Source organism: Colletes latitarsis, chromosome 7 (genome assembly GCF_051014445.1).
Source record: "Colletes latitarsis isolate SP2378_abdomen chromosome 7, iyColLati1, whole genome shotgun sequence".
NCBI lineage: Eukaryota > Metazoa > Arthropoda > Insecta > Hymenoptera > Colletidae > Colletes > Colletes latitarsis.
The window spans coordinates 17,424,535-17,441,396 of record NC_135140.1 but is presented as its reverse complement, the minus strand read 5'-3'; the positions used below and the strand labels follow the sequence as shown (position 1 = coordinate 17,441,396).

The following is a 16,862-nucleotide window of genomic DNA, read 5'->3' as shown; positions in this document are numbered from 1 at the left end:
GTAAAGAGAGATACCAATTCTACGTGCAAATTTGCATCTTTATTTAGTTAGAATATACAGATGCAGAAATAGGTACATTCTACTATTACAATATTATGCAAGCATAGAATAAATGGACCCAAAGGGTAAATATAAAAGTAAATCATTTGTTACAAGCGAATGTTATTAAAGAGGATTCAGATACAAATTACAACTGCAAAAGAAACGCAAATTAGATGATTTATTTTCATAAGTAAATTTTATATTCATAGCCTGTATAGATCCTTCCTTCCTTTTATACTTTTAATTGATTACAATCTTCATTCTCATTACATTTGTATACTGCGAGAGTTGAAGCAGCAAAGTAAATATATCGATATAAGAAATACAGTCTGGGTTAGGAAGAAATATCACTAAAGTATGCCAACAATGCCACATGCCCAACGGTCTCCCGCGTTTCCAGTCGTCATAGAAAGTGGATGCTGTGTTAGTCCCAAATCATCTTCATTAGCATGAACGACGATTGCGCGTCCCAAAATACTGTTCGGTCCACGGAGGGAAATTACGTTATCGGTGATGTCCACTTCTGCTACTCCGTTTGCGTTGGCTCGGATGTTTCCCAGGTCACCAACGTGCCTTATGGGACTGTTCGGTGCACCGTGAGGGAGCTGAATGCAACAACAAAGAAAATATACTTACATAACTTGTAATAAAAAGTACTCGTACACAAAAATGTTTCATGACGTCTATTTTTATTTGAAACAATGTTGTCTCAAAGTTGGAGTTAGAATTTTATGTTATTTGAAATACTGCGTTGGCGTCTTCTACTTTAGAAAATATATACTGAAATAAGGAATTGCTGTGATTATTATAGATTCTTATGTTCAGCGAAGAAGGTGAATGGGATACACCGGGAATGAGTGAGATAGATCAAGAGCGAGCGAGTCCCCCATTACGTGCGTTTGGTGGCCATAACTTCAAAGCGATACCGTATGCATATCATTTTGTTAATCATTATTGTAAAATAAAAAGTTTATTTTCTTTTTTGTTTTATTAGAGTTTCTAGAACGTATCATTTTTCCACGAGAAGAAGGCACAGCGGGTTTACATCCCCACTCCTGTTGCAGTCCGCTGAAGATTGCATTGGTCGAAAATGGTGACGAAGATCGGTGACAACCAATCAGCGGACTGCAGCAAGAGTGGGGATGTGAACACGTTGTGCCTTCTTCTCGTGGAAGGACGATACAAGATACTTGTAAATATTCTCGATTTTTCTCTTTTGTTATTCACTAATACTTGAATTATTGTACATTGTTTGGTACGTATTATAGCTTACATTTTCGGGATTAAAATGACCAGCGGCAGACGTGCAACCTTGTCTCAAATCTCCTTTCTCGTGCACGTGAAAACCGTGCAATCCTTCGGTCAGGCCATATACATTGCCAGTGATATGAACGGGTCCATTGGAATCGTTTTGCATGATAGTCAGTTGTCCAGTTACATTTCGCTTATTCACATCGTGAGGCGTCAGGACGACAATTCCGCATTTCATCGGCGTCTTTTATCAATAGATATCACGATGTTAAATAAGTATGTAGCAAACCAATTGAAATATTCATAGCTAGAAGTACAAATTGTCAACTAATGCAACTTCGAACGGCAAACGATTGTATCGAAACGACTTTTTAAACAAAAGTGCCAATAGGGTCTTCCTTTCTCGCGAAACAATCTCAAAGTCGATCAAGGTCACAAATACGAGTACAATCCTTGCGTTCTATTCCTGAACGAGATAATTTTATGTTGGTTTTTGTGACGGTAATTTTGCCATTCTCTATTTTATAACAAATCGAGAAATATTTGGATTAAATGTTCGTGCTTACCTTCGCGACAACAGCGCCAACAACGAGAAGTAGTATTATAAATTTATTCATGTTTGATGCTATAACAGGCGAGCATAATGATTAATTGTAGTATATAAAAAATTGTTTGTACATGTGCTATAATGATGCAATCAATACGTGAAATGCATTCACTCGAGTTCTTCTACAGAGTATTAAAAAAAATGTTTCAAGACTTCAAGGATTTATAGTGCTTTGCAAGAGTAAAAAAATATCCATTCAACGTAGATCCAAAAAAAAAATCTTGATCGAGTTTTTCTGCGACGCATTAAAATGCAAATAGAACAATCGACTCAAAAGTACGTTCAAGATTATTAGACTAGCATCAACAACTCGATCAAGGTATTGAATATTCGTAGGTAATAGAAATCGATTTTTCGTCGAAATAATTGACTTTCGTACCTCCGTTGATTGGACATCTTTTGTTCCTCTCGCTGGGCACTGCAAGTCCATACAGCCTTTGAAACACTTTTTTTTAATAGTTTGTATACGAAGAAATTGTAACTATCGAAATGAAATAAAATTTAGGTTACGTTAAAACACCGATGCTATAAGAATACGCTATTTTTAATTTTTCATTTAATTTTTTAGTACGATAATTCAAAAGTTTCGTTATTTAACGTCGATCAAATTATTACGTTTACGCTAAAGGACAGAAACAAAATTTATGGTCGTATAAGGAAAACTCCAACCTTGTTGAGACGACGTAAAAAGTGAAAGGAACCTACCATACACACGTATTCACGATATTGCGATTACTGAGTGGTTCTCGAGCAATGTTCCACTTATATAGAGTGATTCGCTCGCCAGTGAATTAAAGTGTTAAAGATGGCAACGATGCATCGATGTTTCTTATCGATACAGGACTGTATAAACAGTAGAATCCATTTGTCTGAACTTGACCTGGTATTCCCTGACCCTGGTCTGGTTTATGTTTATAGAATTTGAATTTTTTTTACAATAACGTTAAGTACAGCTTTTTAATCAGGCAGTAACGATCGAAATATTAATAAAGTAGGCTTCTTTTCGAGATGTTTACAAGCGAGTTAGTCAGATGACTTTGTTTAAATGCCCCACTGTAATTCTTTCCAGTAAATTTTAATCAAAGCAATCGATATTTTGTCATTACATTAAGAACGATGTTTCGTTTTTATTAAGATTTAATAAATATTTTTTAACTTGTAGTCCATCGAGAGCCGTCTTGATTTGCCTTCTTCGAGCACTGTTCTCCAATTGAACGTGTGCACGAATGGATTCTTCTGCAAATAAGCCAATGCTTCCGTTTCTGTTTCCATGTACTTCTTAACAATCTCTTCGTCTGGATCGACGATTTCTACATCCTTTTGAGCAATTAAAATTATTATGAATAATAAAGTACAAAAATGCATGTAGGCTAGATGTGACCTGTTAACCATTAATATTAGATGAGAACTGCAATTTTGGCATTTCCGACTCAATCTACAGAGGAAAGAAACGTCAATTTGCAAAAGTTTTCCAGCAAGTATACTCACTTGTATATTCTCTGGTTTGTTTGTTTTAAGTTTCAAAGTGGATGCATTTCATGTGTTACACGTGGATACACTGAATATTTCTGACAAACTACTATTGGAAAACGGGGGTATGAGGCTGGAGTGAGTCTTCCTGGCTTTGGTCAGGTCGAAAACCCCGATTAAGCTGATGTTCTCCTATATCTGGACCACTATTTTGGTAGTAGTCCTGTGCGGGGAATTTCGGCGAAGTTGGTGGGCTCATTTTGGTCAAATCCACTCACCTCACCTCCACGTGGGGCCCCCGGGACCCTGTATCGACTTATGTTGGTACAGGGTGCGAAAGAGTGAGTGGTAGATGAGTAAGGAGTTCAGGACCTGGTTGCTACAAATATCAGACTCGACCAAAATAGAGAAGACTCGAGAGAAGAATCCGGGTAGGTGTATATAATATAGCCGGAGGAACCCCAAAAGTGTCGAGAAGCAACGCAACACTAACTTCGAATATGCTGGTTGTGACTCCGGTCATACAAAGTGTAGGAATACCGCTATTTTCGAAACGGATTTCGAGGTTGATGAATTATGGTCAGATGCTGAAATATAGGGTAACGTAGCATCATTTATTTTTGTAATTTCTCTGTTTTTTTTCTATGTATATCAATTTTTTTGAAAGCTCTTGCTATTAAGAGAAACTGTATACTTTACACTACTATGATTTTTATGAATATTATGAATATTGTTTTTATTGAACATGATTATCTCGAAAATATGAAAAAAAAACAAGCGTGGGAAATTGATTACTGTAAGATTTATATAGTAAAAATTCGATTTCCATAATGTAGAAGGAATTCTTTAGCTTAGTGAAAGAACAAGGATCCCCTAAAAACGATCAGTTCATGACAAAATGCTTCTTAATAACAGAAGTATTAATTTAGTTCATGTTTTTACTGATACGTACCACTGTGTGCCAACGATACGATGCGTGTGACTGTGTGATGTTGAATTTTTATCACGTGTGACTGCGTGATGTTGAGGGTAATATGACAGTCGTTACCGAACGACCATACTGATAGGAATGTGTTGTAATACGAAGATAAACAAAATAATTGCATGCCATTCAATTATTTTCAACTGATTGAAAATTATATCGTATACGTTCTTGTTAGACAGACTATTAATTTTTAGTATTTCCCATTGGAAAGCGAATTTGATTTATACTTTACCCCCACCATGTTGAAAGTATCTTTGTCTGGACATAGTTGTCCCGCTGTAACTGCCGCTATTGCCCCGCGTCTGTAATAATACAAACTGGTTTCCATTTGTCGACTCACCTGCAGTACTTCCTGTTGAAGTAACGTTTCCGCCAAAGTGTCCTTTCTCGTTTTTTTGGCATCAAGCTGTATGGCAGTGCTCAGCGATACACGTTTGGCTTCCGTTTGTCGTTTAGGGAAAAACAGGTTCACGTTGTGCTTAAAAATTTCTTCCTGCATGTTCAACGTCTCCTCAAGCATCTCCTTCTTCTTGATCGCCTCGCGTCGCATTTTCAATATCGGTTCGCGTTGCCTTTCCAGGTCGTCCTTTTTCAGTCCTTTCTTTTCCAGAATCACCTGTTGCATCCGCTTTAGTTCCATCTCCTGCCACCTTTCGCGCGCTGCTTCGATGATTTCCCATGGTTTCTGTGTACACGAACAAAATACTATGATTAAAATAGTACGATATCAATTTACGAAGGACAGGTACCGCGGGTTTTTTAATAGCTATTGCATCAGGAACTTCCGTTATTCTTCTCGCAGCTATGGCTCTCTCCTCTTCCAATTGCTTCTTCTTTGCTATGTGCTGCACCAGCATTTGTGTCTTTTCAATAGCATCGCGATGTGTCTTTGCCCATGCTTTTTGCCAGTTCTGACATTTCTTTATCTGAAAATAATATTGGAAGTTTCCATATACTTGCTTTAGATGTTTTTGACAAAGAAGCTTACCCTTTGATATTGTCGTTCAATGAAATTGTTCATCCATTGTTTGTTCATTTTGTCGTGTTTGAGAAAAATTATTGGGACCAGGAATACTCTGAAAGTACCGTTGAAGTCACAGAACCCTATACACTGAGGTTCCAGGTACAATTGATGGGTGTGAACCCCCGTGATTAGGCGTCCGGATAAACTTTGAACGATACATGGCTCTTCACTTTTGATCATAAAGTCCCAAATTTCGATACTTCCGTCCATACGCGCCAAGATCACGACTGTGGGGCGAAAGCTACCCCAAGAAAACGCCGTGTACCTGCAGTTGATAAATATTTATCGTGTATCTTGAAATTCTAGCCACAGTTCGTACCCAACGTTCGATTTTCGAGACACCAGCGGTGTGCTGAAGTCGTCCCTCCAAATGCAAAATAACTTCCCGCCCACTGTAGCAACGATACTCTTGTCATTCCTGGATCTAATGGCGTGAGTTATTGGCCCATCGTGTACTTTGTTGTACCAGGACCAGTGGCACGTTTCGCTATTGATAACCATATCGGTAGTAAATTCGTATCCTTCCCACGTGATGCATCCAAAGTCACCTGTAGATGACAAATACTCGACAAAGTTGTGACGAGTTTGACAAATTTTCAGCTCCCTAGTACTGTTTGTAGCACTATAACAAGCAAGAAAGTAGAATTGGAAAGGATAGTGTATACCTTCGACTGTGCCAACGAGTATCCTCGCCTCTGTTACAAAATTCGGTTTTTTGATTATATTTCTGTAAACTCTTCTAACAGTTACGTCTTTTGTAGGCGGAGAAATGTCGACGCGTTCCTTTTTGAACGTCGGTACGTAGATACTCATAGTGGTGATTACTTGTTTTCGACTTATGTTTGGATGTTGAACGACCAGAACGTAATGTGGCCTGAAGATGCGGTCGAGGTGTTTAAACGGCGAAACTGACTTTAACATTTCAGGCCGTTTGGTCGTCTTTCCTTTCCTCGCGATATGGCGACTTTCGTACATAAACTTCTGCAGCCTTAAAATAAATAACGCTTAAAATCCACGAACCTTTTGAACATATTGCGCGTGAAATGGTCAAATAAATTTTAAAATAGCGTAGACTGATTTGTTAATAACGTTACGCCTTTTAACAGATTCGCCAGAGATTAGAAGTGTATTCCTGTTCTATCTATAATAGTCTACTAACTTCAAGTCCCAGAATGCGATCGTACCATCCTGGCTCGAAGTGACAAATTGGCTAGTTAAGTCATCTACGTTCGTATCCTCTGGTAACGATGTTATCCTACCATTCTCGTCGATTTTATCGTATGGCGAGATCCACGATATGTGCGTTATCGATGCTTTTTGGCTATCTTTTAGCGACGATATTGCAGTAGTTCTAACAGTAGACGTTCCAACTACTTCTCGCAACCAGGTACTCAAATTCTTGATAGCGATCTTGTACCTTCTTTGATTCGGAGTGCTTACAATGACAGTTTCTATTTGTTCAATTTTCCCGGGAATATGCCAAATTACAACCTACAGTTCCAAGAGTTCCTATATTTATCGTAATATCGATAGAGTATGGTATCCGATTATTGGGTTGTTACTTAACTGGCCATTTGCGCAACCACCGATGATCAGAGTTGGATCGAGTGGATTCACGGCTACTGTTGTGACCTCCCTTGGACACTCGAGGATCAGTTTTGGGGCTAAACTGTCAGTGAATGACCATACCAGTACGTAATTGTCTTTGTACGCTTTCATTACCTGTATTGGAAGCAATGCTCACACGAAAGTATACGAATGCTTACGTTTATAACATTTAACTAGTGAAATATATTTATATGTATATATTTTATGTGTACAATATTTGATCAAAATCGGCGGCCCAATAGATATGACCTCTTCTTATCAATAAACAAGACGGGTGTCCAAATTTTTAAGAAAAATCGACAAGGGGGAGAGGAGCAAATTTTTCGGCGGAAAAAAAAATTTCAAATCGTCCTAAAAAAATTATTTTCAGTCGCGGGGATTGATTACAATCATTTTTGGTGAATAGACATACCCCCGAAATCCTACGCATTTTCGAGAAAAAAATTCTTTACCGAAAATCTAATGTGAGGCCAGAAATGGTTCCCCGAAATTTCATGCGAATCTTTGAAACGTCATAACTTCTGACCGGATTGGACGATTTTAATGTTTAAAAAAGCAAACTACGCGTATTTTGATGGAGAATATGCACAAATCGCAAAAATATTCGGAAAGTTGTTTCTTAACCCTGTAAAGCGAGAAAAACCCCATATAAATGGTCGAATTTTCGAACGTCCATAACTACTACAATTTAGTGTCTCTCTAACAGTATATAAATATAGCTTTCAAGTGTTTGCTGGAAGCATACATTAGATATAAGGTATATTCGTATACCTCGTCTGTAATAGTGTAGTGATATGGTAGCTATCTTTTTTTTACCTACGGCTGCTTGATGGCCATCTGTTTTACCGACGAACCCATGATGACTCGATGACCATCTTTTTTACCGACAGATGAAAGTATAGGTTAGATAACCCTTTGATGGTAAGTAAGAGAAGTGCCAATAGAGTCGGTAATGTATCAATTGTTCAACTTTACTGTGAACTGATAATATACCACTTGTTGCTAAGTGACCTACCATTGGAAGGAGCGAACGTGATTCGTGTAGGAGTATAGAGGTTTTATCAAGGTTTAATTGTAGTTTGCGAAATAATTACACTTAACGGGGACACGCTCGATAAATCCGTTGTTTAGAAGTCCAGAGTTTAGTATATGTAATGGAACTATTATAATTGTATAGCATTAAAGGATCACAACCTGCCTAATTGTAGGGATAATTCTGAGAAACTGTGCATACAAGGAAACGTAGAAATTTAAAGAGAATTCTGTCGAATAAATTTTATTTTGATGGTTATTATCTTCGTCGCGTTTACCTCGTCGTGTGGTGTTGGACCCAAAAGTCGATGGCACTTGGAGTACCGTGTGTAAGCAGCGAATAGAATTCCGGTCCATAGTGAATGCCAACAGAGATCGTTGATGACTTTTTCGCTGATGTGTTCGCTATCGTGAAAGCTCAAGTGTTCTTTGTAGGCTGCCGGAATCGTCCATTGCGTGTCCCTTACGTCCCGGACTAAATTCCAATAATCGTTTGTGTAAATGTCCCAAGTGGCGTTTATCAACATCTGTAAATTTCGGTTCGATACAAAGGTCAGGTTATTTGCTTTCGAGTGAACTAACAGATCCGATATTCTCGCTTTCAAGCATCGCTACAATATGTACAAATAAGGCACTGTAGTTTGTAAACGAACTTCGTCGCACACTTCGTTGGTAAAACGTTCAAGAAAACGTTTAAACGATTCCCTTTGTTCTTCGTTGAAGGCAAGAATATCCGGGGACTTGTATTCGTATCCGTACTGGTTCCAAGAATTCGTAGTCATCGATAGCGTAGTTTGGACCTTAATGTCTCTCGTCATCGGCGTCACTTGCGTCGCTTTGTACATCAGTTTTCGCGATATATTATCATACGTTTGGCGATATGGAAGGAGTTCGATGTATCCGTCTATTTGGTCATCGACATTCCTGTCTATCAGGTTCACCGACGCGTTAAGCAGCTCCGCGGTAGATACCAGCTAGAATTAGTAAAACAGGATAAATATCGGATAGGTGCCATTTTGAAATGTGCACGCGGAAATTAGAGGCGCTGGAGCGGATGAGATTTCAAATGGTTGGTCGCGATTAAGGATATTTCGGTCTCTTATTGTTCTTACCTCGATTTCCAAAAGCGGCCTTGTATTGGAAACGATGATCGTTTCGATCTCACCCTGGCTTCCCAGGTCTCGCCACTCGCCCAGTGGTTTGTACACCGCGGTTCTGACGCGATTCTCGTGCTCCTCCCTTAGTTTCTGGATATGTTCCAGGACAGCGTCGCGACCCTCCTCGGTCAAGCAAACGTAGAACTGACCTTCTTGGGTTAGCGACGGTACGTAGCCAATGAGTATCTTCGTATTTGGGAACCGACGTATCTCGTTTTTCACGGGCAAAAAGTCGCTACTCTCTTCGTGAAGATCTATGTTGTCTTCGATAATTTCCTTCCTCACGTATACCCAAGGGTACTCGGTACTTACGTTCTCACCAATGACGCAACCGACTACTTTTTGCGTCAGAGGCGTTAGGTTCAGTCTTGCTATGCCTGGCACCCCCTAAAAACGACGCGTCTTTGAATATTAACTAACTAATATCTAGTATCCGAGCGTTTTCTACCATCGAAATGGAATATTGAATTTGTCTTCGTGGTTCGGGTTTGAAATCCGTCTTGCTAAGTTTTAAAATGTCCTCCTTCGACGGGCCAAAGGACATGTGCGAATCAAGCTCGTAGATAGTTTTCCGTCTCTCTCTTGTCTCGATGTCAAGGTGCACGGTCTTCTTTGCCTCCTTCTCCCAATCTATCGTTTCCCTAGAAAGGGCTAAAAGAAACAAGGTTTTCGTTTTTACCGATAGGCGGTCTGACACCTTTGGTAGAAGTAGTCTTAATACAATTACTAACATTTTTCTTCCTCTATTTCCCACTTCGTAGTGTATTCCGGTATATATTCGGATTCTTCATAGTCGGAAAGGTTGTCGCTAGAACCACGACTTTCAAATAGATTAGTACTTATACGTGTATCCACCTTTTCATCCTTAATTTCGCTTTCTTTCTCCTCCTGTTCGTCTTCTCTTTCATTTGCAATATAACCCTCCGGTTCGTCATCCATTACGTTTCAATTAACCTTACTACAAACGATAATCCGAACGGCACTGAGATATTTAATCGCGATAAATAATAAATAAGCTAGTTAATGTTCAAGATTTAACATTTATACAACCACAGCGAATATAGTCTTAAAATATAAACGGAATATAGTTCGTTCGTAGACTTTTGTGTGCCTGTGCACAATGATTAGAATGCAATGAAAGTTATTTTTAATCAAATGACAAGAGATTCTCTTTAACGATCCAATAGAACCATCAACACCGTTCCCTGGATTCGAAACGAAAAACTGTACCCGTAATGGCGTATAATGAAATCTATGGCATCGTTTCACGGAAAGATCGGAAAAACTGTTTAAAATTCAAATGAATGCGGAGCGTCGGGGTCCAATGCAAACAGCGCAATAACCGACGCTCACTTCGCGATCGAGTTTTGGAAGTTTTATATACCGATGGCAACGATGGCTGTTGGCTTTAATTGCCTTACGATTGATTTCGCATTGCTCGGTGATTCGGATTTAGCTTTACGTGAATGTTAACGTCGCGAAAGGAAACTGATAAAAAATAAAATCATATCTCTGTGTTATAGGCAGAAATTCGACTGGTCGGATAAACTTATAAAAACGAACGAAATTGCCGCCACAGTCGAGGTATACCTAAACAAATGAAAAATCCGCGCATGATTCGTATTCACGTTTACGAATGAAATATCGTTGTTTCGTGGCGACATCTACCGACCGTAACTCCCACGCTCGCCGTCAGGTGGCCCTGCAACCGATTCTTTTCGTCGCGGTGGAAAGCTCAACGGACACGGAAAGATTCTTCTTTCTTTTTACGATATTACGAACCATTTAAATAAGATACATATTTATAGACAATTTTAGAATTTCAATGTATCTCTGAAACTAAAGTCCACCCGCAATTTTGTATAATTGCATAAAAAAATCGATAGGTTCACCCTCTCATTAAATAACATTTACTAATCGTAGAAGCATATACAGTCTGTATATGCCGCCGTAAGATTTCCACTTAATCTGCGTCGTAGGGGCTTCAGAGTGCTCCATCCCAGACGAAGAAACGCTCATTCGGGTTTGCATCCGCGCGATGGAAATCAACAAGCACGGTAACTCACGGATCTTGGAACGCACTTTTACTTTTAACAGCTCGTAAAGCAGCCGCGACGAGGCGTTTCCCCGCCCCCAGCGTCTGAAACGCACTTGAACTCGGCTTGTTTCCGGCAAGTGGGATTTAAGTGAGTTCTTAACGAGCTTCTGGTTACAGTTATCTGCCGCTCGAGACCGACTAATACCTGCGTTGGCCACTACGCCGCGATAAAACTTCGCGGGCGGACCACTTTTATCAGATCGTCGAAACAGAGTTTCAGATTAGATTCAGACCGGCCTGCGTGAGGACTTTTTAATGCATTCACCGCTAAGAACTCCATCGTGGAACTCCTTAAACGAGTTACGGTGAACTTGTTCCGACGCACCCGTGAGCCCATCCTCCTTATCGGTACACCTTGCCTCTTGTCCTGCGGTTAACTCCGTCGAGTTCCCCATTATAGCGTCGAAGAGACACCGGAAGTCATTGTTCATTCACTGACCGCCGACGAAGAATCTTGTTTTGCAATGCCACCGTGGAGTAGAAACTCGTTTCCCTTCACTTCACCTGCGCTCGTTTCTTCCTAGAACACCTCGCGGGGAGAAAAAGAATCGGTCGTACTGCTGGCACCGACGATTCGAACCACCGGTGCTGTCCGCTTAAATGACCACGAGTTATACCCATCATTTTTTACAACTACTTGACACGTAATTTAGAGTGCTCCAGAGCATAGCAAATCATTTATGGGTGCAGTGTTTTCGTGGATTTAAATAGATCGGTAACCTCGACTGAGTCGATGTTCTCTTACGTCTGGATTCTTATTTTGCTAGTCACAGAATGAGTGAATTAAAAGATCCAAAAGAAGATGTCCCTACAGGTAAACTGTAGGGAAAGTTCCCCTAGCGAAGTAAAAACGTTACATCGTTTAAAGTGTGAAGTGTTACGTTTAGTGAATATCAGTGACCAACAAGAACGTGAACTGTAGTGTGAAGCTTCTTGGTAAGTGCTATGCGTCCGCGAGAAGTTGGCTAGCGAGACAGGGGAGTACTTTGCTAGCTCCACCCACCCCCACTTTCGACCAATGATGAGGAGGGAACCAATCACGCACAGTACTCTTTCAAGTGCGTTTGTGTGGTGTAGATTTAGCGAGAAAGGAGGAACCGGTGTTGCTACAAGAATTAGAACCGACAAGAACAAAGAAGACTCAAGAGAAACATGTACACGACCGAAAGGAAAAATTAAATGCCGAATCACGAGCCGCGTTGTTATGCAGTTTTCGCGTAAGACAGAAAGTTTGCGTTCTGTTTCATTCAAAGCATCCGGTGCGATTTAATTTCGCGAAGCTCCCCGGCAAAACTTTGCGCCGTTATGGCAAAGGCGTGTCGTTTTGTGCGTACGATCAAAGGCCTTTCTTGCTATTTACTTGTGGCGGCGGAGGTAATGCGACTCGCCGTTCCCTGTTCCATTTTATGCGCATTAATGTGCCTTTCTGTGTGCCAATTATCGCGCTTTGTGAAGATCAAACGGGAGGGCTGTCTACGGCTCGAGATGTCATAATCGTCGAGTCGCTCGCTATTGCGACATGTTCGAGCGAACGATTAGTATTAAATGCTGAAAAATAACAGGCTCCCTTTGGCTCGAACGAGAGACGCGCCTCAGGTTCTTTTGGAAAACCACCCCCTCCCCCTCATTGTTTCGATTCGCGAGACACTCTCGTCTGTGTTTCAAGGCTACCGCCGATTCCTCGCGAAGTTAGCAATTCTCTTTGAGAGGAACTTGTCTCTGGAAAATATGCTAAACCGAGAACAAGATTTCGACTCTGCCGCGGAGGTAACGGGGACTACCTGGACCGCAAAGGTCGAGTTACTTTCACGCTGAACCGTTGGATTCCTCGTTGCTTTCATTTACCACCTGTTCATTGACTGCAACCAGCGCTACGTGTAATCTAAACATTCGTTTCGCAACGCCTGTCCGCGTGAGATTTCCATTGATCGTTCCGTTATTGTCGACTGTCCAAGTGCACGCGTAATATCGTTGCCCTTATTAATTTAATATTATTATATTAGAAACACGTTCTTGTCGAACAGACCGTGAGAATGTTTTTTCAAAATTTGTGAAAATTTAGAGCAACATATGTTCGTTTCGGTGTATCGTCTCCGCAGCCCCATCAGGTATGCACCCCAGAAGACAGATCGCCGGACGAATCACGCGTCTATCCGACCGTGTGACAAAACAATAAGCCCCGTGTCCGCGAACCGAGCAACAAAAACGTCCGCCCGGCCGGGAAGTCCCGCATAAAAACCGTGCAAATGCTCCATCCGCGAGCAATTACCATCAATACGAGGGTGTACAGGATCGTCCAGTCTCGATCCAGATGGTGCCAGAATGAGGCTTAAGCCACCGCCCGCTTGCCAGGGCACGCACCGCCGCCACCGTCATCTCCCACCCCCCCTCGCCCCCAGTACGATCGTAATTTCGACTTAACGGCGATTTATTGTGGCGCGAACCACGAACGAACCAAGGACTCTCGCGTCTTTTTCCGCGCGACGTAATAGTGCCGAAGGTGCGCCGGTCACGTTCGTTATATCAATGCCCATTTTTCAGTCGCGTACCACCCGAGCCGCCTCTCATCCTTTTCTTCGTCTTCCTCGAATCGTCAAAGGTCTTCGAACGGGTCGTGACAAGTATCGGCGGCGCGGGATCGAGAGCTCGGAGCCGCTCTTTTTTGCGGCTCCTCAGCGACCGGTCTGGCCGCTCTCCCTCGAAGGGCAATCCTCTTCCACCTTGGTTTCCTCTCTGCGGAATAAGGTCACGCTGTGTGTCACAGGAAGTGGATCCCCGGGCGTCTGGAAAAGCCGGTCGCAAAGGTCAGAATTCTCCGATGGCACTCTATCGCGCGCGCTCGTGTCGAGGCCGTAAGTTGCATAGGGTGCTACCACGCGTTATTTCGGGTATTTCGGGTTGGTATTTCAACTCGAGACTCGGTTACCCGTCCAGCCTTATCAGACACGGTTCACACCAAACTCAACGTTTGAGAGTTTGTTTGCATCCGCTTCATCGTTTTATGGAACGCTGTCTTAAAATCTAACCTAGTTTCGCGCGCAGAACCGATTCTTGTCCGCGTATTGCGTGCCAACCCTATACACATCGAATGAGAGTTTATTTTCGAGCCGTGTCTCGTACGGCTTTCATCGACGAAAGCTCGTTAATCTGGCGCTCTTAAAGTGTAGTTTCGTTAGCAGAATGAAAGACTCCTCCGCGGCGACAAAAGGTTCGCACGCGCTATCGAGCGGCATTATTATTTTCATTCACGGCACGGTGTGAATCGAGGAACCGGATTTTAATCCCGCGTGACAGTGACGAGACGCTGACACGAAGATCCGCGCGAACAATTCCTGTCCCCACACCCTCCTCGACGATTCAAAGGCCATTGAAATTAGCATAAGCACCGCTGTAGATGGCACAGTCGACCATAAACGAACCAACACGATATTAAGCATCGAAGTTTTCCGATACAATGGCCGCGACAACGCTTTCGGAAAATCGATATCTTCTTTCTTTTTTCTTCCGCGCAAGGAGGCTCGTGTTGTCAAAGCACCGGGAAACGCGATCGATTAAGGGTAAAACCATCCAGAGCGTGCTCCGTTGTTCTCACTTTTTTGAAACGTCGACAAAAGGACGCGAGAAAAAATGTTGGAATACTTCGAACGGCTCGGGGAACTTTGTCCAATAGCTGACCGCAATTCGCGGCTACCAGCCTCAAAGGGTTAATAATTAGCCGAAGAACAATTACAGAGCGACGGGCACGTAGTAACAGGGATTCGTGGCATTCTTCCTTTCTGTATCGAATCGAAATTCCCGCTCGAAAATGTTTAAAACGAGGATTCTTACGCTTTTAGAATTTTTAGTCGGTATCCCTGTCGTGATCAGATATTACATACATGCGTTATAATTATGGTAGTGTGTGGCGCTGCTTCGCTTCGGTGTGGGTCTGTTCGTGAGAATCTCATAGGAGGACAGGAAAGTAAAGGAGGGGGCCTGCTAGTGGACTCATCAGTAAGGCTTTCTAGCAGGCCCTGCCTTTGATCGAGCGCTTGTGAGAGCGCGACCCCTCTGGTGGCGAGCATGGGAGGCGACGCCACAGTAGCTAGGAGTGGGTGGGTACCCGATATGTTGAATTCGGGTCGAATGATTCAACTCGATCCGCGACTCGGGTACCCGAGATTTTCCATTTGATTCCATCGAACCCGGATATCCTAGATAAGACTCCGCAACGTTGCGTGTCTCGCGGACGTGGCAGTGGGCGACCAATTTTTTCCCCCGGAAGGAATCGTCTCTTCCTGTCGCGAGCGTGTCATTTTATTGGCAACGCGAACGTGTTTGTGACACGTTTCACGGGGACCGTCGTGCACATGCAAAAGGGAGACTTTGAAGCACGCGTGTTCCAGTGCATAATACCGCACAGTAGCGTTGTACAGACAATGCGTAATTACCGGGAATGTCGATCGATACCAGGCAGCTATGTAAACCGACCAATGATGACTGTTGACCGATAACAATCGTTTCGAAACGTACAATCTAAAACGACTTCGAAACACCGGGACGCAGGTTATTTACGGCGATGCAGCAACCTGGCTCCGTTCTCTCTCCCTTTTTCTCTCTCTTCTTTATCTCTTTTTTGTCTCTTTTTTTTTTTTTTTTGTAATTTCACCGTACACCGTCACGCGATTTTGAGCCGTGTAATTGCACACGCAACGCGATGCATAATGCGACCGCGGTAAAAAGAGATCCGACCCGCGACGCGCACGGAAATGAACAGTTGTTTTCGGCGAGCTTTACTGCCGTTCAATTTCGTTTGTCTTATTGCAAAATATTTATAAAAATAGCGTGCTACGTGCGCCGTGTAACATTCACACGCGCAGGTTCATTTTTTCCAAACTCGTCGATGATTAGATTTCTGCGAACGCGCAGAAGACAAAGGCGTGACGCTCGCGACATAGTTCGTTGTTTATTGCATCGCCTATCGGATCGAACAATGCCTGGTATGCAACTTATCTAGGTGTATCTGATGTTATTATAAAAAAACGCTATACGCGAGGAGATTGATTAAACCGATGTTTTATTTCACTGCAGCGAAATCTCTGTTTTCTATCGTCTTAATCTCCTGGCTTTCGACTTCAATTAGGTTCAAAAAATATCCAACAAAGATCGTTCGAAACGATGCAATCTTATCGGAGTCGAGTGACGTGTTTTCAGGACACGTAATGCAGGCTAGATCAACAACCGATGCGTGTATATATAATTATCGATTGATCGTATGAAAAACTACTTGATATAACGGGATCTGTTGCACGCGCAAACAACTTCATGCGTCAACACACATCCAAAAAAGTTGATGACTAACGGTTACGTGAGTGCCTCGAGAACATTCTGAATGAGAATCCATCGTTTACACAAACCCCAGGCACCTGACAAAACATTCCGTACTAGTTTTATCGTACACTCTGTGACAAAATGTAGGACATCCTTCAATTTTTATATCAACACTAACACAATACGCAGAGATTTTGTGAGTCCTTGCGCGAAAGATGGCCGTTTCCAAACGTCTCCAAAAATTTGTCGACAACTCGTGGGCTGGTCAATGCTCAGCA

At 42.1% G+C, this 16,862-nt stretch overlaps 2 protein-coding genes across 2 annotated transcripts; both read right to left on the bottom strand.

Moving 5' to 3' along the window:
* Positions 1–202: 202 nt before the first annotated feature.
* On the bottom strand, positions 203–2,700 carry LOC143343356 (uncharacterized). The gene is made up of 4 exons (XM_076768178.1): positions 2,606–2,700; positions 1,860–1,918; positions 1,316–1,537; positions 203–647 (listed from the first exon to the last, which is right to left on the bottom strand). Exons 2-4 carry the CDS (start codon positions 1,908–1,910, stop codon positions 393–395), a joined length of 528 nt encoding a protein of 175 aa, XP_076624293.1. The 5' UTR covers positions 1,911–1,918; positions 2,606–2,700; the 3' UTR covers positions 203–392.
* Positions 2,701–3,028: 328 nt separating this feature from the next.
* LOC143343542 (dynein axonemal intermediate chain 3) lies at positions 3,029–10,115 on the bottom strand. The gene is made up of 13 exons (XM_076768521.1): positions 9,908–10,115; positions 9,625–9,827; positions 9,132–9,563; positions 8,673–8,993; positions 8,298–8,546; positions 6,948–7,101; positions 6,539–6,872; positions 6,045–6,367; positions 5,699–5,927; positions 5,344–5,644; positions 5,105–5,281; positions 4,696–5,040; positions 3,029–3,217 (listed from the first exon to the last, which is right to left on the bottom strand). Exons 1-13 carry the CDS (start codon positions 10,113–10,115, stop codon positions 3,038–3,040), a joined length of 3,456 nt encoding a protein of 1,151 aa, XP_076624636.1. The 3' UTR covers positions 3,029–3,037.
* Between the last annotated feature and the right edge of the window lie 6,747 nt (positions 10,116–16,862).